General features: G+C 43.4%; 1 protein-coding gene across 1 annotated transcript in view; it reads left to right on the top strand.

Moving 5' to 3' along the window:
- CREBL2 (cAMP responsive element binding protein like 2) overlaps nt 1–23805 on the top strand; it is a 42467-nt gene extending 18662 nt beyond the window's left edge. Inside the window, exons 2-4 of the mRNA XM_033953143.1 lie at nt 8325–8522; nt 15039–15186; nt 23278–23805. Of these exons, the coding sequence (XP_033809034.1) occupies nt 8325–8522; nt 15039–15186; nt 23278–23279 (348 nt within the window). The 3' untranslated portion in view covers nt 23280–23805. The remainder of the gene's footprint in view (nt 1–8324; nt 8523–15038; nt 15187–23277) is intronic.
- Nucleotides 23806–26682: the final 2877 nt, after the last annotated feature.

The following is a 26682-nucleotide window of genomic DNA, read 5'->3' as shown; positions in this document are numbered from 1 at the left end:
ATAGCGTACCACACCGCAGGTTGCTGAGTAAGATGAGTTCTATAGGATTGGGTGACACATTGACTAAATGGGTTGGGAACTGGCTTTGAGGTAGGCTTCAAAGGGTGGTGGTGAATGGCACCCCCTCCGAGATGGCGGAGGTGATCAGTGGAGTGCCCCAGGGCTCGGTCTTGGGCCCGATCCTATTCAACAACTTTATAAGAGACTTGGCAGAAGGGCTCCGAGGTAAAATAACATTATTCGCCGATGACGCCAAACTAAGCAATATAGTGGGCAAAAGCACAACGGACAAAAATTCAATGCCTGACAACATGATGCATGACCTACTCCTACTGGAGCACTGGTCTAGGACCTGGCAACTCAGCTTCAACGCCAAAAAATGCAAAGTTATGCACCTGAACAGCCAAAATCCATGCAAGACTTATACCCTTAATGGCAAGATCCTAACAAGAACGGTAGCAGAACGAGACTTAGGGGTGATCGTCAGTGAGGACATGAAGGCTGCCAAGCAAGTGGAGCATGCTTCATCCAAGGCAAGACAAATTATGGGTTGCATAAGCAGGGGTTTCATGAGCCGTAAGCCTGAAGTCATTATGCCATTGTATAGATCCATGGTGAGGCTCCACCTGGAATACTGTGTGCAATTCTGGAGGCCACATTATCGCAAGGATGTGCTGAGACTGGAGTCGGTCCAGAGAATGGCCACCCGGATGGTCTCGGGATTCAAGGATCTCCCGTACGAAGAACGGCTAGATAAATTACAGCTATACTCACTCGAGGAGCGCAGAGAGAGGGGAGACATGATCGAGATGTTCAAGTATCTCACGGGCCGTATCGAGGTGGAGGAAGATATCTTCTTTTTCAAGGGTCCCATGGCAACAAGAGGGCATCCATGGAAAATCAGGGGTGGGAAACTGTGCGGTGACACCAGGAAATTCTTTTTCACTGAGAGGGTGGTTGATCGCTGGAATAATCTTCCACTTCAGGTGATTGAGGCCAGCAGCGTGCCTGATTTTAAGGCCAAATGGGATCAACATGTGGGATCTATTCACAGAGGACAGATAAGGGAGGGTCATTATGGTGGGCAGACTGGATGGGCCGTGGCCCTTATCTGCTGTCTGTTTCTATGTTTCATGTGATCCCCTGCCTTGGGTAACTCTAAGGGTCCCTACTCTTCTCCCTAAAGCTGTGACAGATTCATGAAAAGTAGGCCTGCAAAATGCTGACCTACATGTCATCTTAAAAGTAGACGCCGTGTTAGTCCATTTTTGCTACGTTAGTTGCATGTTAGCATCTGACACAGCTTAGTAAAAGGACCTCTTAATTTGTACCTGAGGTAATGAAAGGTTAAGGGTCTTGCCCAAGACCACAAAGAGTGTCAGTGGGATTTGAGCCCTGGCTTCCAATCATTAGGCTACTTCTCCATTTCAGCATAAAAGAATGATCTAGTAATACAGTGGAAGGCTACATATGGATTGTGCTTTCCAAAGAGTTGATCTGCAGTGATCAGCAAGTTGGCGTTTTTCAACTCCCTGCGCATTTCCTAACTGTTTTCTATTATGCTACCCAGTTTGACCTGGCTTTCTTGCTTGACCAAGAATATTGATCATGGTTTTTCTTTTTCTTTTTTTGATCTTCTCAGGTCCTTTAGATCTCCTTTTACTTTCGAAAAGTAATATTTAGCAGTCAAGAAGGGACTGGCATGCCATGCTGTGTGATCACTGGCTCATTTCATTACAGAAAGAATAGGTTTCATTGTATTACAATGTGGTCATTTGTTTTGTTGGACAGAACATGAGCTCACTGTGTAATAAATTGTTTTTATATTGTACAACATTATTTTCAGTACAGAATAATCTTACCTTAGTAATCACTTATGTCATTCTTTGTACAATGGGAACTTTACAGCTTGAAGCAATCCTTTGGTTTATATATTTATTTATTCAATCAGGCAATCAAGCGCTGATGTAATTATTCCTGTAATGGCAAAAAGACAAGGCTTTCTGTGTCCTTTCCATTCTGACTGGGGTCTATGTCTTCTGGATGCTGGAACTTTTCCACCCTTGCCCCACACTCACACAGTTTTGATGATCTTTATGGCTTGAGGGGAGATTTGAGTCTTAGTTTTCTTGTGTCTACATCATCGCTTCCCATGGCTTCCCTTGGCTTAATCATAGCCTTTTGCGATGTCGAAATAATTCAGTCCTAGCCATGTCGCTGGCAAGTCCCAGAAAAACTCGGTTACATTTTGAGCAGCATTTTTAAGAACTGGGGCTCATTCATGTGTTTATTGTAAAGGCCTTGGTACCAATTTTTGAAAGTGGAAAAAAAAGTCACGTTGTTTGAGTCTTAATTTTGAGATGTTACTGGTCAGAATATATGGAGACAACATTGGCTGTGAAAATCCTGAATTTCAAGTTGTCTTTACTTGAATTATCACATAACCAGTTTAAATGTCATCTACAAAAGGTAAATGGGAACAGCAGTTTATGCCTCATTTAAAGCTTACCTACTATTACACAGTAACATACAAAGTCTGTTCAAAAAGTTCCAGGACAGTTTGAATTGCATATCAATGGGAAGTTCTTTTGAGACACGTTAGGCGACATTAAATAACTTGAAACCTCACGAGTAACCTCCTTTTTTCCATTTGTTGATAATCTGTTTTTGTCTCCAAGCTACAGCAGTTTTTGTGAAAGGGTGTTTTTGTGATTGGCTATTTTTCATCATGTACAACCTCAATGAGCGGTGCTACAGCATGAAGCCCTGTTTTAAATTGGGTATGACCGCTACAGAAACTTATGAAATGTTGAAAGTGGCTTACAAGGAACATGTCACGAGTCATAGAAGGTGTTTTGAATGGTATTCATGCTTCAAAAGTGGTCATGAATCAGTGGAAGACAATTTGCAAACTGGAAGACCATCTATGTAAACAGATGAGGGTTCTTGTGCACACTTGTGACAGGGTGGAGTACCTGTCACTGGCCAGCTAAGGGAGTCTGAGTAGTGGAGCTTATTGAGCTTGAGAGAAGAGCTAATCTGCATAGAGCTGCAAGTGTTGCTGGGAGCTGTCCACTCACCATGAGAGGATTGTAGTGCTGAAAAGAACAGCTCCCAGCACAGAGAGCTCAGAAGGCTTGATGAGGCTTTACCGTAGGTGGGACCGGTAAAGAACAATCCAGACGAGTCCTCCATTCATGTGTGTGTGCCAGATAAGACAACTGGGCAACAGAGCAGCTAGGAGTCCTCGGTGCATAAATCAGCGAGAAGACGATTGAGGGGCTGGGAGAGCCCTCAGTGCATGTGTGTTGGATAAGATGACCGAGTGATGGAAATGCTGGGAGAGTCCAGGGACCCAGGGAAGCATTGACCAAAGGACTGAGGAGCGGTCCAGTGGAAGGACATGCTGGGATGGTGGCAACCCACAGAGGGACCAGTAATGGTCCCTCTGATGAAGATGTGGAGGGTGAATGGAGGGTCAGAAAGGACTTGAGAAGACCTGGAGAATGCGGAGTCCCGGGAGGACCCGGGGAATGACCAGGAGGGTTGGGAAGGCCCCGGTCATGGATTTTATCAGAATGTATGCCGTATGTGTGTTTAACTCTCTTGTGTTATGTTTTTACAGAGAACTAAGGTGCCAATGGGAAAGAATATGTGACGGGAATACTGCTTGGCCCGGTCACATGATGACAGTTCTAATCGGCGATTAACTGTTAGAGAATTGGCAGAGGAATGCAATAACTCTATTGGTTCATGCCACAACATTCTAACAGAGAAGTTGGGGATGTCTCGCATTATGGCAAAGTTTGTTCCACGGTTGATGACTGACAACCAGAAGAACAACCTGAAATTTTGCGCAAAAAATACGACAGTTCTTCCCCAGCCACCTTACTCTCCTGACTTGGCTTCTGCTGTAGAGAATGACACGGGGACAAAATTTTCTCCGTCTTGTCCTGGTGAGTTCTTTTCCTGTCTGTGCCCCATTACTGCAAACTCTGTCCTCATCTGCAAAAGCCTCAAAACTTTAGAATCATAAGTGTTTGAGGCTTGTGTGGTTAAGGCAGAGCTTACAGGAATGGAGCAAAACTCATGTGGATGGGAAATTGAGTTCCTGCGGGACAGGGACAAATTGTGTCATTTTCTACCCTACTGACTTTTTGTTTCCTAAACTTAAATCCACGCTGAAAGGAAAGTGATTTGCCACTATTGAAGACATAAAGCAAAATTTGAAACAGCAACTTTTGGCAATTTCCTGAAGATGCATTTAAGGATGTGTTCCCAGAAGGGGAAATGGCATTGGGAAAAGTGTAAGCATAGGGAAGAGGAGTAGCTTGAAGGGGACCCAATGGAATAAGGTATCAGATAGTTTAATAAATTTTTATAAAATCAGTCCTGGAACATTTTGAAGAGACCTCATATAGGGAGGAATTCATCAAGCAATATTAACGGCCAAATAATTTGACTTATGGCCCTAAAATTGCTTGACCAAAAATACTGTAGCGATATTTAAGTTGCCATGGGTTAAGTGTTAATGAGATTCAAAACATGCAAATACATGTTTTGCATCTTGTTACTTTGCAAATACCCTACTGCGGCTCTGGTGGAGGGGATCAGGTGCAATTCTCTAACCAATGCCTTTGACATGAACGCCAGTTAGAGTATCGAGACAGGTGGGGTTAGGCGTATGTCTGTTAGGACAGACGAGATTCTATATAGGACACCTGTGTGCGATTTTCAACCACTTCTTAGGCAGCTTATTTATTTATTTAGATTTTTATCCCGTCCTCCCAGTAGCTCAGAACGGTCTACAGTAAACATATTCATACAAGATTATACAGTAGATTTAAATGTTTGGACATACACGACTGTGCAGCAGTTTAAATATAGGGACCATACAGCAAATTAAGAGCAGTAGTTTAAATATAAGTAGTTTAAATACAAGTTTAAATACGAGTTTAAGTTATTTGAGTATAGGCTGAGAGAGGACTATATAGGAATTAGGGGGAAGATTAGAAAGGAGAAGGAAGAGTAGAGGTGGGGCTTAAGGGGAGGGGTATACAGTGAGGGTGACCTTTAGTTGAAGAGGAGGGTCTTTACCATTTTCCGGAATGTCATTAAAGAGTTCTGTAGTCTGAGTTGAGGGTGGAGTTGGTTCCAGAGATGGGGAATGTAGTGCTGTAGGAGTGTTTGCGGGCAGTTTCTGAGATGAGGGATCTTCCTGGGGGAATGCATAGGCGTGTCTCCAATTCTGAGCGGAGGGTGCGGGTGGGGATGTAGATGGGTAGCCTGGATTTTATGTAGGAGGGGGTGGTAGCATAAATTCTTTTATGCGCTATTGCCAGGGCCTTGAATGCACAGCGCTGGCTAATTGGGAGCCAGTGTTCAGCGCGGAGTGCTGGGGAGATGGGATCATGGTAGTTGAGGCTGTGTAGGAGGCAGATAGCTGCATTTTGGACCCGTTGGAGATGATTGAGATTTTTTTTGGTTAGTCCATTAAATAGGGAGTTGCAGTAATCCATTCTGGAGAGGACATATGTGTAGAGGAGTTGGGCCAGGTCAGGTGTGGAGATGTAGGGTTTGATTCTTCTCAGTTGGTGGAGGTAGTAGAAGGAGGTAGAGACTACTTGGGATATGTGGGCAGCTATTGAGACCGACGTCCTATACAGAATCTGCTCCTCTGTGCAGGTCTCACTTCTACATTTTTAAAAAATGTCCTTACTGGGTCAGACTAACAATCCATCTAGTCCAGTAGCCCATCTTCACTGTGCCCAATCCAGGTCACTAGTACCTGGCAAAATCCCAAAATGTAGCAACATTCTATTCTACCGATCCAGGGCAAGCAGTGGCTTCCCCCATGTCTGTCTCAATAACAGACTTTTCCTCCAGTAGACTGATAAATCCTTTCTTAAAACCAACTATGTTAATCAGCAGGAGGGATGGCCACTCCCTCCTGCCACTGGATGCCCCCGAACCACCCTCCAAACTGGCGGGCCTTTCCTGGTACATCCTTAGGCCTTAGACATCTGAGCCAATCAGGGCTTTGGTGGGGGGGGGAGGTTGGTTCATTGCGGCAGGAGGGACTTGGCATCCATCTTACTGTCATCTATTTTTGAGGTACGTGAAGGTTCAACAGGTGGGGTGGTTCAGGAAGCCGGGGGGGGGCATCAAGTGGCAGGAGGGAGTGGACATCCCTCCTGCCAATTTTGGGGGGAGGGTTCAGTTCGGGAGGGGGGTCCTTACGGGGGAGGAGGGTCAGTGCAGGGAGGTTCTTGGTGGCATGAGGGTGTGGGAATCCCTCCTACTGATTTTTTGATACTGGGGTCGTTTGTTGGGGGGGGGACCATCATTGGAGGGAGGGCTTTTTTATTTTTATTTTTTATGGTACAGAGATTGTACATGTGCAACACATACACATCTGTGCCATTTAAAAGAAAAGAAAAAAGCCCCAACAGCTGAGTGGCAGGAGGCTGCTTTGGGGCTTCCCAAAACTGGTTCTGCACATGTGTCAAAGTCATTCTCACATTGACTGATCGGACTGGATTACAGCGAGCCTCCGTGCAAATTATTTGCATGCAGATTTGTTGGGACATCAATTGCTGTTCCAGAGTCAGCCAAAAAATTGGCATGTTTTGTGCATCTTGCCCTATGTCTGCTACTCTAGCTTCAAGGGAATGTATTCATTCTCTGAGAGATGAACTTTTTACAGCGAGCACACACATATAACTTCTTTTTAACTGGGCAAAAGACTATTTGACTATTGCCTTGCATCTTATTATTGTGATTGATTAAACCCTATTAAGCTACTAGACTAGTAAGAAATGAGTTAGAGGTAGGTGGGTGGGAGTGGAGATGCGGGTGGGAATGAAGACTAAGCCAGACTCTTCTCTGCCTGTTGGAATATCTCTAGTAGAAAGTTCAAGTTTAAAAAACTGTAAAACTATAAAAAGCTTTTATTCTATGGAGACTACCTAAGTAAAATTTGCTCTTTTAAGATCTAAACTATCTATATAAAGGAACCTACAATTTAGCTTTTAACTTTTCAAAATCTCAGAGCAAAATAATGTATACTTTGCTAAATTTATTATACCACCTTTCATTCATTATATCATGGTAGTTTAAGCAGACAATCAGACATGGACATTAAAAACATTATACATCCAAGAGATGCAAAAGGTAAAGGTAATGTATAGCGCAACAATTTTAAACCTAAGGGCAATTATATTAGACTAATAAGGAGGGTATTTATTAAATGGGAATGGTCGAGTCCCTTGTTGCGGTCAGCCTAATTAGAAAAACTGATCGAACCATTAGGTCTTAAGACCTCTTTAAGTTTCCTATATGAGACTCTTGTCTTAGTTCTGTTGGGAGTGAGTTCCACAAAGAAGGTGCTATACAGCAAAATGCTTTATGACATGATCTATCTAGCCATATTGACTTATGTCATGAAACAGTTAAGTAATTTGCTCATGATGAATATAAGGTAGAAATTGGTTGATAGGTTAGTAGTATTTAATTTAAATAAATTGGAATTCCTATATAGCTAGTTCTGTGAGCAAAAATAAAGATCTTTTAAACTTAATTGTAGCTAACACTGGTAACTAGTGATGTTCTTTCAACAATGGTGTTATATGATCTAATAGTTTGGCATTTATATAACAGTATCAACTGCTATATAATGCCAAACTGCCTTTTGATCTGATATAACGGGAAGATCAACTACGTTTTGATCTGATATAGAAGGCATCCCATTAGTAAAGGAAACACTGGCATCATGTAAAGGCCAGTTGGCAGCTGGCCTTGCCAACCTCATACCGTATGATGCAATTGAGGAGTGCAATACCATGATCACTAAGGTGCTTAAAATAGGCCCAAAGAGGGAGAAGGAGAGGTAGGTCTGGGATGGAGGAACGGAGGCTGTGTGTGTTGTGGGTTCAGTTTCAGCTGAAAATGCTAGGGCATTTTTGGCCAAAACCTGAATCTGGATTTTGGGCTGGCTTTGATCAGCTTCTAATATCAACTTTATGATTCTACCTCCTCTCCCATATAGCTATGTAGCACCTACAGCCGAAGCATATACTTTGAATGTGATCTGTTATGCACATACTTAATTCTTATCTCTTCCTTCACATTTTGGGGCATAGACCAAGTCTGTCTGGCACCAGTTTTACCATTTACAGGACCCAAGCTGTAGAAGTCTGCTTGGCATTGGTCTTACTTGCCAATCTCTGAAGCTGCTGTCAAAGCTTGCTCTAACTATGTTATTACGTTGGTGACTTCTTCAGCTTTCTTCTAACTCTGCAGGTTAATTCAATGTCTCTTCACAGGTCAATGGAGGTAAAGTTAAAAAGCCAGGAAAACGAGGCCGTAAACCTGCCAAAATTGATTTAAAGGCAAAACTTGAAAGAAGTCGTCAGAGTGCCAGAGAATGCAGGGCAAGAAAGAAACTGAGATACCAGTATTTGGAAGAGCTGGTATCTAGCAGAGAGAGAGCAATCTGTGCTCTGAGAGAAGAACTGGAGATGGTAAGATGCTCTGTCCTTTTCGGTAACTGCTACCCTTTATTTCATTAGACTCAGGCTTTCGACTCCTATGTGGACAGGGATACTAACCTACAGGTAGAAGTTGGAGTGCACGTGGACTATATTTTTCATGTGGACTATAGTAGTCTGTGGCCTTTTGCTGAAAGTATTACTAAAGCAATTGTGTTATTGAGGGAGGAGAGTGGGATCTAACTAAAGAAAATTCCCTGGTTGCCTTAAACCAGTGGTCTCAAACACGCGGCCCGCCAGGTACTATTTTGAGGCCCTCGGCATGTTTATTATAGTCACAAAAGTAAAATAAAAAACAGTTTCTTGATCATATGTCTCTTTAGCTATAAATGACAATATTATTATTAAGACTTAGCCAAAAGGAAAGATTTATAAACTATAAAGAGTTTTACCTCATGCAAATCGTCATTTCTTTAATAAGACATGAACTATTTTTTCTGAGGCCCTCCAAATACCTACAAATCCAAAATGTGGCCCTGCAAAGGGTTTGAGTTTGAGACCACTGCCTTAAACGATAGTACAGAATGCATCCACTTGAGGCTCTTTCCTCCAGTGACTTTAAGCTGGTTAGGGGCTCCAATGTGACTAGAAGTTCAGGTAGAGAGGATGATAAAGCAAAAACAAAATAAATAAATAAACTAATGCATTTAAAGAAGTAAGAAATGGTACAGAAGAGACTTGGCTTTTATTAATATGATCATATGATCATTGTGTATGTTGTAATCTTTTGTGTTTTTGTATTGTCTAGTCTATTTTGGGTCCTGGGTTCAGGCCTCAGAGGCGGTGGGAAGTAAGAGGAGACAAGAGCAAGATGATGCACGAAATTAGATTTTATAGGAATAGGCTTTTACAAATATAGAGTATAAATTAGATTTAAAGCTGCTTCTATGTGTTTGTCAGACAGGGGCCCCCCCCACCTCCACAATGGCTTTCACTGAACGCTCTACCACCGCTATTCCACCATTGTGGAGGTGGGGGGGCCCCTGTCTGAGGCTTTTTCCTCCGTTAAAAAGGGTCTTTTTGCATTTCATCATTGTGGTGAGGTCTCACCATGGTTCTGTAGAGCGGCATTATGACTTCAGGTTTGCGGCTGATGAAGCCTCTATTGATACATAACAACATTTGCCTTGCCTTGGATGAGGCCTGCTCCACTTGTTTGGCAGCCTTCATGTCTTGACGATTACTCCCAAGTCCCGTTCTTCTGAAGTCCTAACTAGTGTTTCTCCATTCAAGGTGTAAGTTTTGCATGGATTTCCGCAGCCGAGATGCATGACCTTACATTTCTTAGCGTTGAAGCCCAGCTGCCATGTCGAGGACCAGTTTTCCAACGTGATCAGATCCTGCGTCATACTATCCTTAAGATTGCTTTCACTTACTATATTACACAGTTTGGCGTCGTCGGCGAACAGTGTTACTTTACCCTGAAGCCCTCAGGTCAAGTCCCTTATGAATATGTTGAAAAGGGATGGTCCCAGGACTGAGCCCTGCGGTACTCTGCTACTCACCTCCGATGTCTCAGAGAGGGTGCCGTTGACCACCACCCTCTGAAGTCTTCCACTCAGCCAATCACTGACCCATGCAGTTAGCTTCTCGCCTAAACCCATCGATTTCATCTTGTTTAATAGTCTGCGGTGTGGGACACTGTCAAACGCTTTGCTGAAATCCAAGTATACTATGTCCAGAGACTCTTCCAGGTTTAGCTTTCCCGTCACCCAATCAAAGAAGCTGATAAGATTGGATTGGCATGACCTACCCCTAGTGAATCCATGTTGACGGGGATCCCTTAGGTCTCCCTCATCCAAAATCGTGTCTAATTTACCTTTAAGTAGAGTTTCCATGAGTTTACACACTATTGATGTGAGACTCACTGGTCGGTAATTCGCAGTCTCTGCTCTGCATCCCTTTTTGTGCAGAGGAACGACGTTAGCTGTTTTCCAGTCCAGGGGGACTCTCCCCGTACTTAGGGAGAGATTGAAGAGCATGGCTAACGGTTTCGCTAGAACATCGCATAGCTCTCTGAGCACTCGTGGATGCAAATTGTCCGGTCCCATGGCTTTGTTCACCTTGAGTCTTGACAGTTCTCTGTAAACATCAGCAGTTGTGAACTCAAAATTCTGAAATGGATCTTCCATGCTTTGCTTTGTTTCCAGCCATGGCCCGTGCCCTGGTGCCTCGCAGGTAAAGAGAGAGCAGAAGTAATCATTCAGCAGTTTAGCTTTATCGGAATCTGTGTCCACATAATTCCCGTCTGGCGTTCTAAGGCGTACTATCCCATTTGTGTTCTTCTTCCTGTCGCTAATGTACCTGAAGAAGGATTTGTCCCCTTTCTTAATGTTTTTCGCTAGAGTTTCTTCCATTCGAAGTTTGGCCTCCTTGACTGCTGTTTTGACCGCTGCAAACTTTGTCTTGTATTCAATGTTTGCTTCTTTCTCCCCGGTGCGTTTGTATGAGAGAAATGCTCTTTTCTTCTCCTTGACGCGGTATGAGACCTCATCAGTGAACCATTTGGGTCTCTTGTTTCTTTGTTGTTTATTTACCGATTTAATGTAGCGGATAGTTGCCTCCTGAAGGGTCGATTTCAAGGTTGACCACATAGCTTCTACATTATCGATTACTTCTTGAACCTGTAGTGTCTGATGAACGAAATCTCCCATGCGTGCGAAGTCAGTGCCCCGGAAATTGAGTACCCTAGTTCTTGTTTGAGATCTAGGGAAGCCTTTCCTAAGGTTAAACCATACCATGTTATGGTCACTGGTGGCTAGCGTTTCTCCCACTGAGACCTCCGAGATGCTTTCCCCGTTCGTAAGTACCAGGTCCAGGATGGCCTGGGCCCTAGTAGGCTCTAGCACCATTTGTTTGAGCTGTACTCCCTTCATGGACGCTAATATCCTCCTGCTATCACAAGTTGTCGCTGAGAGTGTGTTCCAGTCTACATCAGGCATATTGAAGTCTCCTAATAGAACAACATCCCCCCGCATGGTGATATTCTCAATGTCTTCGATTAATTCTGCATCTTTGTCCTCCGATTGTCTAGGAGGTCTGTATACCACACCGAGGTACAGGCATTTTTCTCCGCCTCTGGCCAGGTTTACCCAGATGGATTCCCCAGTATACTTGACATCCGTGATCCTGGTTGTCTTGATGTGCTCTTTGATGTAAAGTGCTACCCCTCCTCCTAACTTACCCTCTCTGTCTTGGCGAAGCAGGTTGTATCTGTTTTATACTGATCGCATTGTGACATCAGATAATGATATAGACATCAGATAATGATATAGACATCAATGCACTCTTTCAGTCAGATGATGAATAGGTAAATTACAAACGTTAAAGTAATACCTTAGATCAGGGGTGCCCAATACGTCGATCGCGATCGACCAGTAGCTCAGGAAGGCAACGTGAGTCAATCACGGAGCCCATCCCGGGCTCCGTGATAGACTCGTGTTGCCATCCTGATCTACGGGCCGATCAGCCTTCCTCTCCAGTGTTCTCCCTAGGGCCTTTTAGCTGGGCGGTTCGCCCAGCTGTCATCTGCCGCTGCTGAACATTAAAAAAAACCCAAAAAACCGGCTTGGAGATTTCAGCCCGTAGCGAACTTATGCTCTGGGCTCTAACATGTGCATGCCGGCTTCTCTTCTCTTCCCTCCGAAACCGGAAGTTATGTCCGGGGGGGGGGGGGGAGAAGGGAAGCCGGCATGCACATGTTGAGAGCCCTGAAGCAAGCGTTCACTACGGGCTAATGCGGGAGACAGGTTAGTGAAGCATTTGTTCTTCTTCCTGCCGGGTCCTGCCTACTTTCTATTTCCGCGAAGGCAAGACCTGGCAGCATTTCACGATCTTGGGCTGATCAGCCTTCCTCTTCCCGACGGCAGAATTGACGTCGGGGAGAGGAATGCTGGTTGGCCGAAGCAGGGAGAGCTTGGGGCCTGTTATTGGTGGCGTTTGGGTCCTGGTCCCCGATGGCAATGGCAGTGGCAGTGGCTTGGGGGAGGGCAGGGAGAAAGAAAGAAAAAGGGCAGGCAGGGAGACAGAAGGAAAGAAGAGAAACAGAAAAAAAAAGAAAGGGAGGCAGAGAGAAAGAAAGGGCAGGGAAGAGGAAGGAAAAGTTGGGGGAAGGAATGAGGTCTGGAGGAGAGGAAGCCTACAGGCTAAAAGAAGGGAAGAAAGATTGTATGCACAGTCAGAAGAAGAAAGTGCAACCAGAGACTCATGAAATCACCAGACAAGGTAGGAAAAATGATTTTATTTTAAATTTAGTGATCAAAATGTGTCTGAATTTATATCTGCTGTCTATATTTTATACTAAGGTCCCCTTTTACTAAACCGAAATAGAGGTTTTTAACGCAGGGAGCCTATGTCGAGAGCAGCGCTGGGCATTCAGCGCAGCTCCCTGCGCTAAAAACTGCTATCGTGGTTTAGTAAAAAGGGAGGGGGTATATTTGTCTATTTTTGTATGGTTGTTACTTAGGTGATAGCTCATAGAGTCATCTTCTTTGACCTCTTTGAAAAACCCTGGAATAGGAATGATAATTAACATTTTCTATGCATACAGTGTGCTTTGTGTTTTTTTTTAATTTTATTGTTGGTAGATCATTTTGACTTGGTCATTTAAAAAGTAGCTCGCAAGCCCAAAAAGTGTGGGCACCCCTGCCGTAGATAATTCAACACCTTCTGACTGAGCCCAGTTATCATGGTGTGTATACCTATGTATAATATGCACCCAGAGTTTGACATTTCTTTGGATAGAAAACAAGTGCGCATTATACATGAGATAACACAGTAATCGTTTTCAGTATTGATTGGTATGATTACAGCCCTTTGAAAATAGATTCCTCACTGCTTGTTGCTGGAGTATCTGCTATACTTTGAAAGAGTGAAAGGTTAACCTTGTTTTGCTATATCCTGCTGTCAAGGCTAGTATTAAGACAGCAGAAACCTGAGTGGATCCTCTTTACTCATGAGCTTAGGTCTTATTGTGTTATAACACGTAATCCTGTGCTATCTCCTGTACCTTTCTTACATCCAGCCTTCCCATCTTCACTCTGAATCCTCCAATCCTCTTCTACAGCTGCCGCTGCCCCACCCCAGATCTTTTACTTTTTCCCCTTCTCTCTTACCCCATTCTTCCTTCTGATTTCCAGCCCTTGAACCACCCTCAGCCCCATCCTGGGCCTTGTAGATGTCTTCAACTAGTAGCAACAGTAAAGTCTAGAAAAATAGGAAACCTTTGACCTAACATGTGCTTGCAGCCTTTGCAACAGTACCATCACTTGCAGAAGTTTTATAAATGGGGGGAAGGTGGGTGGGAATACTGCAGGATCTGTAGTTGAACAACAACTAATAGGCATGTGTTGACTTATTTTTTCTTGATATTGTCACCACTGCTGCCTGAATATATTTGTTGGGCTATGTTTCAGCTCCAGCTTGCCAGGACCCCTTGTGGTATAGGGACTCTGGGAAATTGCAGGAACAGACTGACACTATGGCACCAGGCCAAACAGATTTTGGGCTCATGCTCCTCTCCTCCTCCCCCACGAGCTTCTCAATTTATTGACTTCTCTCCCCACCCCTCTTCCCCAGATCACATCTTCTGAAGCAACTTGTGGTATATTACAGGGACTAGTTCTGGGTGTGGTGGCAGCAGCAGATTGTACAAGACCACAGGTTGCTTACAGGTCCTACCTCCTCATGGAGCTCAGAAGCAGAAGTGGCTACAATATAGCCTATGAGCACACATTCATTTAGTCCTGGTACTCACAACCTCCTGCTATAATTGGGACCAACCTCTGAGGTCAGCTTTAAAGAGATGATCTGGGGGGGCTAAGGAGGGAGTGTAAATTAAAAAGGTGGGGAGAGGGATTAGATCAGGGATCTCAAAGTCCCTCTTTGAGGGCCGCAATCCAGTCGGGTTTGCAGGATTTCCCCAATGAATATGCATTGAAAGCAGTGCATGCACATAGATCTCATACATATTCATTGAGGAAATCCAGAAAACCCGACTGGATTGCGGCCCTCAAGGAAGGTCTTTGAGACCCCTGGATTAGATGCAGTGAAGGAAGATATTGATTCAAGGAGCATGAGCAGGTCTTGGAGCCATGTTGAGAGAGTAATCATGTCTACTGGCAATTATACAATATAACTGATTTTAAAGTGGCTTCCCTTAATAAAAATCGCTGCTTGGTAACTAGAACCTGGCCTCATGTTTCTCATATCGGTCAGAAACAACATTTTTAGATTGGAAACTGGACTCTAGGCCCTAGGCTTGTGTCTAGTTTCCCTATACCTTAATTCTGTCTTGGCCAATTTTTGTGTTTGTTCCCTCTAATGCTGGTCCTCGTTATGATCATCTGGCAGCATCCAAGCTTAGTCTTCCAGTCAGCCCAGTTCACCTTAAAGCCTTCTACATAATGGGAGTGATTATAACATGGTTGTAACTGCTAGCCTGGCTGGCTGGTTTTGTTGTGGTTTTAAATACCGTGTTCTATCTTTTAGTACAAACAGTGGTGCATGGCAATGGACCAAGGCAAAATTCCCTCAGAAATCCGAGCCCTTCTAACAGGAGAGGAGCAGAGCAAAGCGCAACAGAATTCAAACAAGCAAGCCAAAGGAGTAAAAATAGAAGCCAATGGGAAAAATGCCTGTAAGTATAATGCTAGGAATGCCCCTGCTCTTCTGTGAAGCAGGGTAAACGTAAGCCAGAAACACCTGATTAAAAAAATAATTGAAAGGGCGGTATATCAAATGCCATCAAACAAGGCGTGCTGGTATTAGGTTGGTTGAATTTGGTATATAGAAAAATAGCAGAACAAGAAAGAGGAGGGTCTGTTTGTTTTATTACATTCTTGATCAAAAATAACAGAGATAGTCAACTCTGCACAAACAGCAAGTCCAGAAACAAAAGCAGAGTAAGTCACATCTTCAAATGAACCACACTTTATTAATATCCAATGGTGTAATACATGTAGAAATGCATTGTATGACTCAGCACGGCCGTGATTCAGCTAAAAAGCCTGCATCAGGAGTCCTAGTGAATGACAAACCAGATAAATAAACAGTATTCCTAAAAAGTAATATCTGCTACATGGCAGAGGATAAATTGTCCTTAATGTCTGCTTTTCTTTTTGTGTGTGTTTAAAGAACTTGATTTGCTTGTGTCATTTGTTTGAAGAGAACGGGGACTTGTATACTGCCTTTTTTTGGCTTTGGCATTTCAAAGCTGACATTTAAAGTGGTGGGCACTGGAGGATTAAGTGACTTGCCCAGGGTCACAAGGAGCAGCACCGGAATTTGATCTCACAACCTCTGGGTACAGAGGCAGCAGGTCAACCAGTGAGCCACAGCAAAAAAAAACAAAAAACTCTTACTTCAGTGTTTCAGTCCTGTGACAAACCCAGCGCCTGCGCAGGTTTTGCCCCTAGAGCTAACAGTAGGATCCTTTGCAGAAGAGCTGACTAGGTTAGCTCTATTGAGCAGATTGAGACTGACCTCCCTTGCCCATGCTGTAAGAGCAGGAGTAAAGATGTCCAGGTTGACTATGAGCAGGCAGACAGGCAGTATCCTAATCCTGCCAGTAAACCAGCAAAGGCAGCTAAAGCTAAGGTGCCTATGCCTTTAAGAGTAAGGCAGAACAAACAAGGAAAGCTGGAGCTTACACAGCCTGCTGCTGAACCAAAACCCATCCCCCTCTACAGGCTGAAGGAGAGTGGCTTTGGTCCGATTAAAGGCAGGCAGAAGGAAGCTGTAAGGGGAGTGGAGAGTGACGTGCTCAAGCAGGCTAAGGAAAGGCAGGAGCCTTGGCCAGACTGGTTAGATTCTGGAGTCTCAGACTGGCCCATGGAAGAGGTGGAAGGAAGTTTTCCCACCTCAGACCTTTATGCTCCAGAGAGTTGTGAGAGCATGGAGTTCCTGGAGGATTGAAACAGCACAGAAAACATGTCAGAGCAAATGGAGACCAACTAAATCAATGAGTGTTTGTAGAGCAGCTGTTTTTTTCTCCTTAGGCATAGTGTGTCTATATGTTTTCCAGTAATTTTGAGTTTTGCATTTTTGCCAGAGTTTGCCTAACCTGTATTTATAAAGACTGCCAATTTCATGCACTGCTTAGGCAGAAGAAAATGTTTAGAAGCAGTGTTTGAATGCCTGCCAGTATACACTGTTTGCGCTGTTGCTGCTAGTAATTACAGAGCTCCATTCAGCTAAGCTGCTTACTGATCAAGTTTCAAGTTTTATTAAAATTTCGATGTATCGCAATATCATTAATTCAAAGCGATTTACAATTAAAACAGGGTCTTAATTGTTAACTAAAACCAACACAGACGGACATGACGTACCAATACATAAGGGAAGTAGGGAGAACTACAATAAGCATAGTAAAAGATACATAAAAGGAAAATACAAATGGAGGGTAAGAAATTTTAAAAGTATTGATAAAAATATAATAGAAAATTAAGAACTCTTTTTTTTTAAAAACTTTTAATTCAATTCCTCAGAGACTAAAACAGAGGATGAGTCAGTTTAAGTAACAAATGGGATCAATAGAGACTCCGATAATTAGGTCTTAAAAGCATCCTTGTACAACCAGCATTTTAACAATCCTTTAAATTTACTCAGTGATTTTTCTTCCTTAATAAATGATGGTAAGGAATTCCATATTCTGGGTGCTGTAACTGCAAAGATCATATCTTGTCTTGTATTTATTATACTAAGCAACCTGGAAGCATTATACGAAGCCTGGCTGTTTCAGAGTACCTCTCAGGGCTCAGAGAATAACAAAAGCTCTCTACTCCTAAAATATACATTTCTTGTATGCATTGTATTTTGATGATTTGCTTGTGAGAAAAACGGACAAAAAGAAGAAGGTTTTTTTTTTTTTTTTTTTTTGGGGGGGGGTTTCTTCTTCCTGGAAGGAACTTTAATTTAAGTGCTGGACAAGAGCTTTTATTAATAATAATAATAATAATAACTTTATTTTTCTATACCGCCATAGTCAAACTGACTTCTTATTGTTCAGTAAAGATAAGTTTTGCTTTTCAAAGTTTTCTTTTTGCTATGATATACTGCAGTTAGGACTTAGGGCTTTGCCGTCATGCAAAGAACTGAAAACTTGCTATCATTTACTGCAGTGTTTGACTGGAGCTGGTTTAAAAGCCCATGCCCATCGTTTGTGCTGTTTTCCAAATATATATATATATTATTTTTCCTCTGTTTTGAAGAACTGTTTGAATCCTGAATGCCATAGGATTTTCTTTATGGCTTGTGTTAATGCAGTTGGACTAAGACCATATTATGTTCACTCATTTGACTGCTGATTCAAAGTTAAAGCCATTCATGACTGAGCTTGAGTTTGTGAAAGGTGAAAGAAGCATGTACTTACCTGTATTCCCACACCCCAGACAGGCACCTAGGGTCTGTTGTAAGCCCTGAAGATACCCCTGGTAGTAGGGGACACACCAGGTCAGAGAATATTGTCACTTTTCAACACCGCTCTGAGGGGTGTTTGTGACAGTCAATAAATACACAGCCCTTGAAGATCTGGCATACTCTGCTATTATTACATTCTTGATGCACTGCCTTTCTGCAGTACAACCAAAATACCAGTGTCCGAAGATCTAAAGGCGAAAAAACAGTGTGACAAGGCAGTGGCTGCTGCCAGAAGGATTCTGGGCTGTATAAAGAGAGGCGTAGTCAGTAGAAGGAAGAAGGTGTTGATGCCCCTGTACAGGTCATTGGTGAGGCCCCACTTGGAGTATTGTGTTCAGTTTTGGAGACCGTATCTGGCGAAGGATGTAAGAAGACTTGAAGCGGTCCAGAGGAGGGCGACGAAAATGATAGGAGGCTTGCGCCAGAAGACGTATGAGGAGAGACTGGAAGCCCTGAATATGTATACCCTAGAGGAAAGGAGAGACAGGGGAGATATGATTCAGATGTTCAAATACTTAAAGGGTATTAACGTAGAACAAAATCTTTTCCAGAGAAAGGAAAATGGTAAAACCAGAGGACATAATTTGAGGTTGAGGGGTGGTAGATTCAGGGGCAATGTTAGGAAATTCTACTTTACGGAGAGGGTGGTGGATGCCTGGAATGCGCTCCCGAGAGAGGTGGTGGAGAGTAAAACTGTGACTGAGTTCAAAGAAGCGTGGGATGAACACAGAAGATTTAGAATCAGAAAATAATATTAAAGATTGAACTAGGCCAGTTACTGGGCAGACTTGTACGGTCTGTGTCTGTGTATGGCCATTTGGTGGGGGATGGGCAGGGGAGGGCTTCAGTGGCTGGGAGGGTGTAGATGGGCTGGAGTAAGTCTTAACAGAGATTTCGGCAGTTGGAACCCAAGCACAATACCGGGTAAAGCTTTGGATTCTCGCCCAGAAATAGCTAAGAAGAAAAAAAAAAATAATAATAATTTAAATTGAATCAGGTTGGGCAGACTGGATGGACCATTCGGGTCTTTATCTGCCGTCATCTACTATGTTACTATGTTACTATGTAGTACTTTCTCTGTGCCTGATGTACTCACAATTTATTTTTGTTGTTGTTGTACCTGGGACAATAAAGAGTTAAATAACTTGCCCAGGATCACAAGGAGCTGTAGTGTTCCCCTTTATTGAAGACAGGACTTTGTTTATTATAGTCCCAAATATAAAAAAAAGATTTTGGATTTCAACTGTAAAAATATGGGGCAGTTTTTAAAACTATACAGGCAGATTCAAAGTCTGCAGGAAAAAAATATGTGTATCCATTCTACAACTGATCTTCTAACTTGTGTTTTCATGGTAATCTACACACATTTCCTCCCTCCGACCTAACTGTATCTGAGGCTGCCTACTTCTATGGGTAAAAATACACGTTAATCCCCGTTTGTACTTTAACTCGTATATAGGGTATTTAGGCAGCACAGTTACCTGGGTAAATTGCTCTCATATAGGTGGTGATTAAAAATCACACAGAATGGGTCAGCACTCCAGTGGAAGTTTGAAGGGAGTGGGGACTTGTATTCTATCTTTTTGTGACTTTGGCATTTCAAAGGTTACAATCAAAGTGGTGGGCACTGGAGGATTAAGTGGCTTGCCCAGGGTCACAAAGAGCAGCACTGGGATTTGATCTCACAACCTCCGGCTGCAGAGGCTGCAGCTCTACCAGTGAGCCACACCTTCCCCTGCAAAAAAAAGACACAAAAACAAAAAACCCTCTTACTTCAGTGTTTCAGTCTATAAATAGGCATTTGAACAGAGATCCCATTTATAGACCGAAGGTTTGCTAAATTGATGTGTCTTGTTTTGCTGATATAAGAACATAAGAAGCGCCATCTCCGGATCAGACCTTCGGTCCATCAAGTCCGGCGATCCGCACACGCGGAGGCCCTGCTAGGTATACACCTGGCTTATTTTATAGCCAACCATATCTTTATATGCCTCTCTCAAGGAGATATGCATCTAGTTTGCTTTTGAAGCCTAGGACTGTCGATTCCGCAATAATCTCCCCTGGGAGAGTATTCCAGATGTCAACCACTCTCTGTGTGAAGCAGAACTTCCTGATATTAGTCCTGAACTTGCCCCCCCTTAGCTTCATTTCATGTCCTCTTGTCCATGTCAAATTGGACAATGTAAATAATCTTCTCTGCTCTATTTTGTCGATTCCTTTCAGTATTTTGAAGGTCTCGATCATATCCCCATGCAGTCTCCTTTTCTCAAGGGAGAACGATCCCAGTGTTTTAAGTCGATCCTCATATTCCAGTTTCTCCATACCCTTCACTAGTTTAGTTGCTCGTCTCTGCACCCTCTCCAGCAGTTTTATATCCTTCTTTAGGTAGGGAGACCAATGTTGGACGCAGTATTCCAAGTGGGGTCTGACCATTGCCCTATAAAGCGGCATTATAACTTTCTCCGATCTACTCGAGATTCCTTTCTTTATCATGCCCAACATTCTATTTGCCTTATTTGCTGTTGGTATGTGAACCCCTTTTTTTCCCTTCCTTTAGCTTTAGAGATTATCTGTTTGTGGATAATTTTAAGATCATTATTAGCAGGATACTGGCCCCAGTATTTGATTACTGTAATGTCTTGGATCTTGATTTGCCATGTGTTGTTCAGGCTTTGCAAGTTTCCCAGAATGCTGCCGCAAGTATTGTTGTGCGGGCTTCAAAATTTGATCATGTCACCCCAATTTTATGCGATTTGCACTGGCTGCCCATTAGTGCACATGTTGAATTTAAGGTTTTATATTTGATTTTTTTTTTTTTTAAGCTTTTGAAAGATGACTGTCCTCTAATACTTTGCTCTTTGTTGCATTTTTATCAGCCAACACGAATGTTACAGTCCATGGATAAGATGTGTCTGGATGTTCCATCTTTGAGTGTGGTGAGACTCTCAGGGCATCGTAAAACTATGCTGACGATACAAGGGCCGTTGTATTGGAATGCATTGCCCTTAGACAAGGCAAACTGGGTATTTTGCAGTTTAGGAAGATGGTGAAAACCAGGTTATTTGAACGAGTGTTTTTCTTTATAATCAAGATTTTTGTTAGTTTTTATTTTTGTAATTTTTATTTTGAGCATGATTGCCTTAAATTTTATAGTGAATAGTTTTAACAACTTTATTTTTATGATTATATCAGTTCTTCTTTTATCTTAAAGTTAAATATCATTAGAGATTCTCAGCTGTATATGTATTTGTATATTATTTTATTATGTATGTTGTATTGTTACCCGCTTAGAATTGTCGAATATGCGGGTTATACATTTTAAAACATAAATAAAATACTTCTTTTTATTGAACCAAGAAACACAACCAGTTTGCTTCAGTGTCAACCGCAAAAACTGTACAATCGTTGTCATCATTTCACCATTTGGTCTACACTAGATATAGTCTTATACATACATTGCTGACTATGGTGCTACTCATTTCTCTTACTAGTAGAGTTCTTTTTGGGAATGGAGGAGTAGCCTTGTTGTGGTTAGTGTAGTGGGCTGAGATCTTGGGAAACTGGACTCTGTTCCCACTGCAGTTGCTTGTGATCCTGGGCAAGTCACTTCACCCTCCATTGCCCCAGGTACAAAAGCTTAAGATTGTGAGTAGAGAATGACACGGTGGCGGTTTACCCGCGGCCACCGCATTTTAGCCGCGGGTCACCGCCGAAAACGGGGAAGAAAACTAGCAGTCGCTGCGGCGACGGGGACAAGGCCATTCACCGCCCGCGGGGCGGTGAATGGGTCTTGTCCCCACAGTGAGGCATGAAGGATCGCGCGGTCCCCGCAGCTCACACCCGCCTGCCCAATCGATTCTAGTGTTTAGCCAGCTCTCTCCCTTCTCCTCACCTTAGTTTGTAGATTTTCTTTTTCGGCGACCCGCACGCTATCAGAGAGCCGCGCACGCGCGGCTGCTCAGTGTTCAATCTTCTGCTCTGACGCAACCGGAAACAGGAAGTTGCAGCAGAGCAGAAGATTGAACACTGAGCAGCCGCGCGTGTAGGTCGCTGAAAAAGAAAGCCTGCAAATTAAGGTGAGGAGAAGGGAGAGAGCTGGCTAAACACTAGGATCGATTGGGCAGGCGGGTGGGGGCTGCGAGGACCGTGCGATCGCTAGTGTTCCCGGCTCAAACTGTAAGGAGGGAGTGAAAGGGAAAAGGATTCTGGGCCAAGGTGATGAAAACGGAAAGAAAAACCCACAGCAGGAAAGAAAGGGAAGGACAGGCAGGTGAGCCAGATGCTAGAAGCAGGGGGGGGGGAAGAAAGAGGGAAAAAAGCTAGATGGGGTTGAAAAGAAGAGACACACTGGTATGGAAGAGGAAGATAGGGGAAATCTGGACACAGGAAGGTAACAGAAAGAGGGGAAATTATGTGCATGGGGCATAGGGACAGAGACAAAAAGGGGACATGCCATGGGGATGGAATATGGACACAGGGGGGGGGCAATGGCAGATACATAGGGGAGATATTAGAAAAGTATATAAAATCGTACCCGTTTGAGGCTTTTATGTATGCAGCGGTGACGGTGACGGGGCGGTGAATGGGGTGGCAGTGGCGGTGACGGGGCGGTGAAGGGAATGGCGGTGACGGGGCGGTGCAGAGGATGGTGAGACGGGGACGGGGCGGTGACGGGGACCAATTTTTTCACCGTGTCATTCTCTAATTGTGAGCCCACTAGGGACAGATACAGTACCTCCATATAACGTGTACAATGCTGCATGCATCTTTTACTGCTAAAGAAATAAGTAGTAGTATTTTTATTAAAACTTTTACCTTACAGATACCATTCTTCTACCCTCTAGTTTCATCTCCAGCCTAATCTGGAGAATCTGAGGAACTGAATTTGATTCTCTCTGTGACTATACTACTACTACTATTTATTATTCCTATAGCGCTACCAGACGCACGCAGCACTGTATATTAAACACGCAAGAGACAATCCCTGCTGGGCAAGTCACTTAACCCTCCAAAGGGCCAGCTCAAATGTTTGCGGCTAGGTGGTGGTGCCCCTTCACACAGAGTTTAAGCTTTCTCCCCTTTTCGTTCCAGCACTTAGTTTGGCATTGCTCCCTTTCCTCTCTTAATCCCTCTTTCCTTCTTTCACTGCCCTCTAAACATCACCTTGCTGATAGCAACGGCATGCAGAGCAAGCTGCTTTCGGCCAGGCCTGAGTCTTCCTTCTGCCGCATCACGCCTGCAATAATATGTCAGAGGTTATAAAAAGCTTTCACAGACTCATTGCTTAAATAAGTATTATTTTTTCTTTCAGGAGGCAGGATTGATCAGCCACTATCTAAGACTGGACTGGACTTTGAACATCATGCTAGCTTGTTAGAATCAAGAACAGAGAGTCACTGGGTCAACGGGGCTTTTCTCCTATTGCTTGCTAATGAGTAAACCTTAATATAAACTGACATTGTATTCATTTAAAGGAGTTTATAAGGATGATTTTATTTCAGGTTACTTTTAAACTGCTACACAGAGACTTGACCAGAGCGAGAATTTAGGAGTGTGAAATCCTTCTTCATTTCAAATAAAAGCTTCCAAAATATTTATAAAATTGATAGTCTTGGCTGTATGACTGTTTTGTTTCCCTCAATCTTTTTTTACTTTCTCCAGTGGAAGAAAGCCCGGTTTGAAGATTCAGTTGACCTTTACTTTCCCCTCTCCCCCCCCCAATATAAATCCTTTTTACTATCACAGTTTTTCCCCCCTTTTTGGAATTATAATTAACATCATCTTATGTAAGAATATGTGTATATATTGTCCGTTTAATTATACTCTGTATGTTGATTTGTAACCCATTCTGAGCTCTTTTGGGAGGATGGGCTAAACAACCAAATAAATATTTATTACATTTTTGGCAGAATAACCCCATAACACAAGCAATTAGTACAGAAACACAATGCACTGGAGGGGGCCAGGAAAAACTGAATTATTTGTAACATTGCAATGAAGCGGCAGAGCTGACTTGAAGAAAGAAAAGCAAAAGAATGCAGGGGGCAGCTGAAAAAAGACAGAAAATCAGCACACTTGTTTCTTTCCTTTCTCATTTCCTTTCATTCCTAAGCCTCTGAATGTGTTTGGTGTTTTAGAAATTCTGGCTGTGTTGAAAAGAATGTTTCAATGACAGAGGGGCTGCCATCTTTAAACATTCTGCACTAAATTAGTCTTAGAAATTGTTTTGCGCATTGTTTAATTAAATACCATAGAAAGGTATCTAAGATGTTAGAGAAATGTTTACTTTACCAGTGGAGTATTTTTATTATGGTACTGTTTTATTTTTGTTAACCTGATAAGGTAACCAGATCCTGTAATATATGGCCTTTTAAGCAAGTAGTGTAAGTATTTAACCTTTCTAGAGCCAAACCTGTCCATTATGATCAGATTTGCTCTACTGGTGGTACAAGAATAGGTGCCCTTGAACAGCGGTGTTGGCTCTTCATGGCTTGGTATCAACAATGATTTCAGTCCCTTGGATGAAGTAGCATGGTAGTTGGTGACAGCCAATTGCTCTCTTTCCTGTCTGCTTTTCCATATTAACTGATATAAAGAAACTATTGCAAATGTCAAGAACAGTAGTTAGTGCTACACAGCCAATGAGTCTGACTTAGCTGTTCAATGCATTCACTGTCAGGTAGAACTGACATGTCAGCCATCATGCCGTGGCTTTCTTCAGGGTATGCTATGAGGTCTGCAGTTTGTCTTTATATAGTAACATAGAAACATAGAAATAGACGGCAGATAAGGGCCCACGGCCCATCTAGTCTGCCCACCTTAATGTCCCTCCCCTACCTTTGCCCTGTGAATAGATCCCATGTGCCGATCCCATTTGGCCTTAAAATCAGGCACGCTGCTGGCCTCAATCACCTGTAGTGGAAGACTATTCCAGCGATCAACCACTCTTTCAGTGAAAAAGAATTTCCTGGTGTCACCTCGTAGTTTCCCGCCCCTGATTTTCAACGGATGCCCTCTTGTTGTCGTGGGACCCTTGAAAAAGAAGATATCTTCTTCCGCCTCGATGCGGCCCGTAAGATACTTGAACGTCTCGATCATGTCCCCCCTCTCTCTGCGCTCCTCGAGCGAGTATAGCTGTAATTTGTCAAGCCGTTTTTCGTATGGTAGATCCTTGAGTCCCGAGACCATCCGGGTGGCCATTCTTTGCACCGACTCCAGTCTCAGCACATCCTTGCGATAATGCGGCCTCCAGAATTGCACACAGTATTCCAGGTGGGGCCTCACCATGGATCTATACAATGGCATAATGACTTCCGCCTTACGACTGACGAAACCCCTTCGTATGCAGCCCATGATTTGTCTTGCCTTGGACGAAGCCTGCTCCACTTGATTGGCAGACTTCATGTCCTCACTGACGATTACCCCCAAGTCTCGTTCTGCTACCATTTTTGCTAGGATCTCGCCATTAAGGGTATAAGACTTGCATGGATTCTGGCTGCCCAGGTGCATAACTTTGCATTTTTTGGCATTGAAGTTGAGTTGCCATGTCCTAGACCATCGCTCCAGTAGGAGTAGGTCGTGCATCATGTTGTCGGGCACTGAATCTTCGTCTGTTGTGCATTTGCCCACTACATTACTCAGTTTGGCGTCATCGGCGAATAATGTTATTTTACCTCGAAGCCCTTCTGCCAAGTCTCTTATAAAGATGTTGAATAGGATTGGGCCCAAGACTGAGCCCTGTGGTACTCCACTAATCACCTCCGTCATTTCGGAGGGGGTGCCGTTCACCACCACCCTTTGGAGCCTACCTCCAAGCCAGCTCCCAACCCATTTCGTCAGTGTGTCACCTAATCCTATAGAACTCATCTTGCTCAGTAACCTGCGGTGTGGTACGCTATCGAATGCTTTGCTAAAGTCCAGGTACACGATGTCCAGGGACTCCCCAATATCCAGCTTCCCCGTTACCCAGTCAAAGAAGCTGATCAGGTTGGATTGGCAGGATCTCCCCTTAGTAAATCCATATTGTCGGGGATCCCGTAGATTCTCCTCATCCAGGATCTTATCTAATTGGTGTTTGATTAGAGTTTCCATTAGTTTGCTCACTATCGATGTTAGACTCACTGGTCTGTAGTTTGCTGTCTCCCTCTTTGAGCCTTTCTTGTGGAGTGGAATGATGTTAGCCGTCCTCCAGTCCAACGGGACGCTGCCTGTACTAAGGGAGAGGTTGAAGAGCGCGGACAGTGGCTCCGCCAAGACATCACTCAGCTCCCTAAGCACCCTGGGGTGCTTAGGGGTAGTAGGTCCTCAAACCCAATTGGTTGGGGATTGAGGTGAATGAGGCAGGAAAGTCCATTGGTCACTGATTTGAATTTTGGCGAGAAAGTCAGTTGGTCACAAATTTGAATTTTGGTGGGAAAATTAGTTGGTTTCTTTTTCTCATAGAATGGAAAAGTTTCTGGTGAGTTTAAAGATGTTTTCCCCATGAAGCTGGGTTATAAGGCTGAAACATCAATTCTACCTGACAAGAATCAGCGAGACTTAGAAGCCTGCAACAAGCATGATGCCAGTTGCAGAAACCCTGAGAGAACATATAACCCAACTTCACGGGAAGAACATCTTTATACTCGCCAGAGACTTTTCCATTCTGTGGGAAAAAGACTAACTGATTTTCCTACCAAAAATTCAAATTGATGACCAATGAACTTTCCTGCCTTAT

Source organism: Geotrypetes seraphini, chromosome 7 (assembly GCF_902459505.1).
Source record: "Geotrypetes seraphini chromosome 7, aGeoSer1.1, whole genome shotgun sequence".
NCBI lineage: Eukaryota > Metazoa > Chordata > Amphibia > Gymnophiona > Dermophiidae > Geotrypetes > Geotrypetes seraphini.
This window is presented reverse-complemented; position numbering and strand designations above follow the sequence as displayed.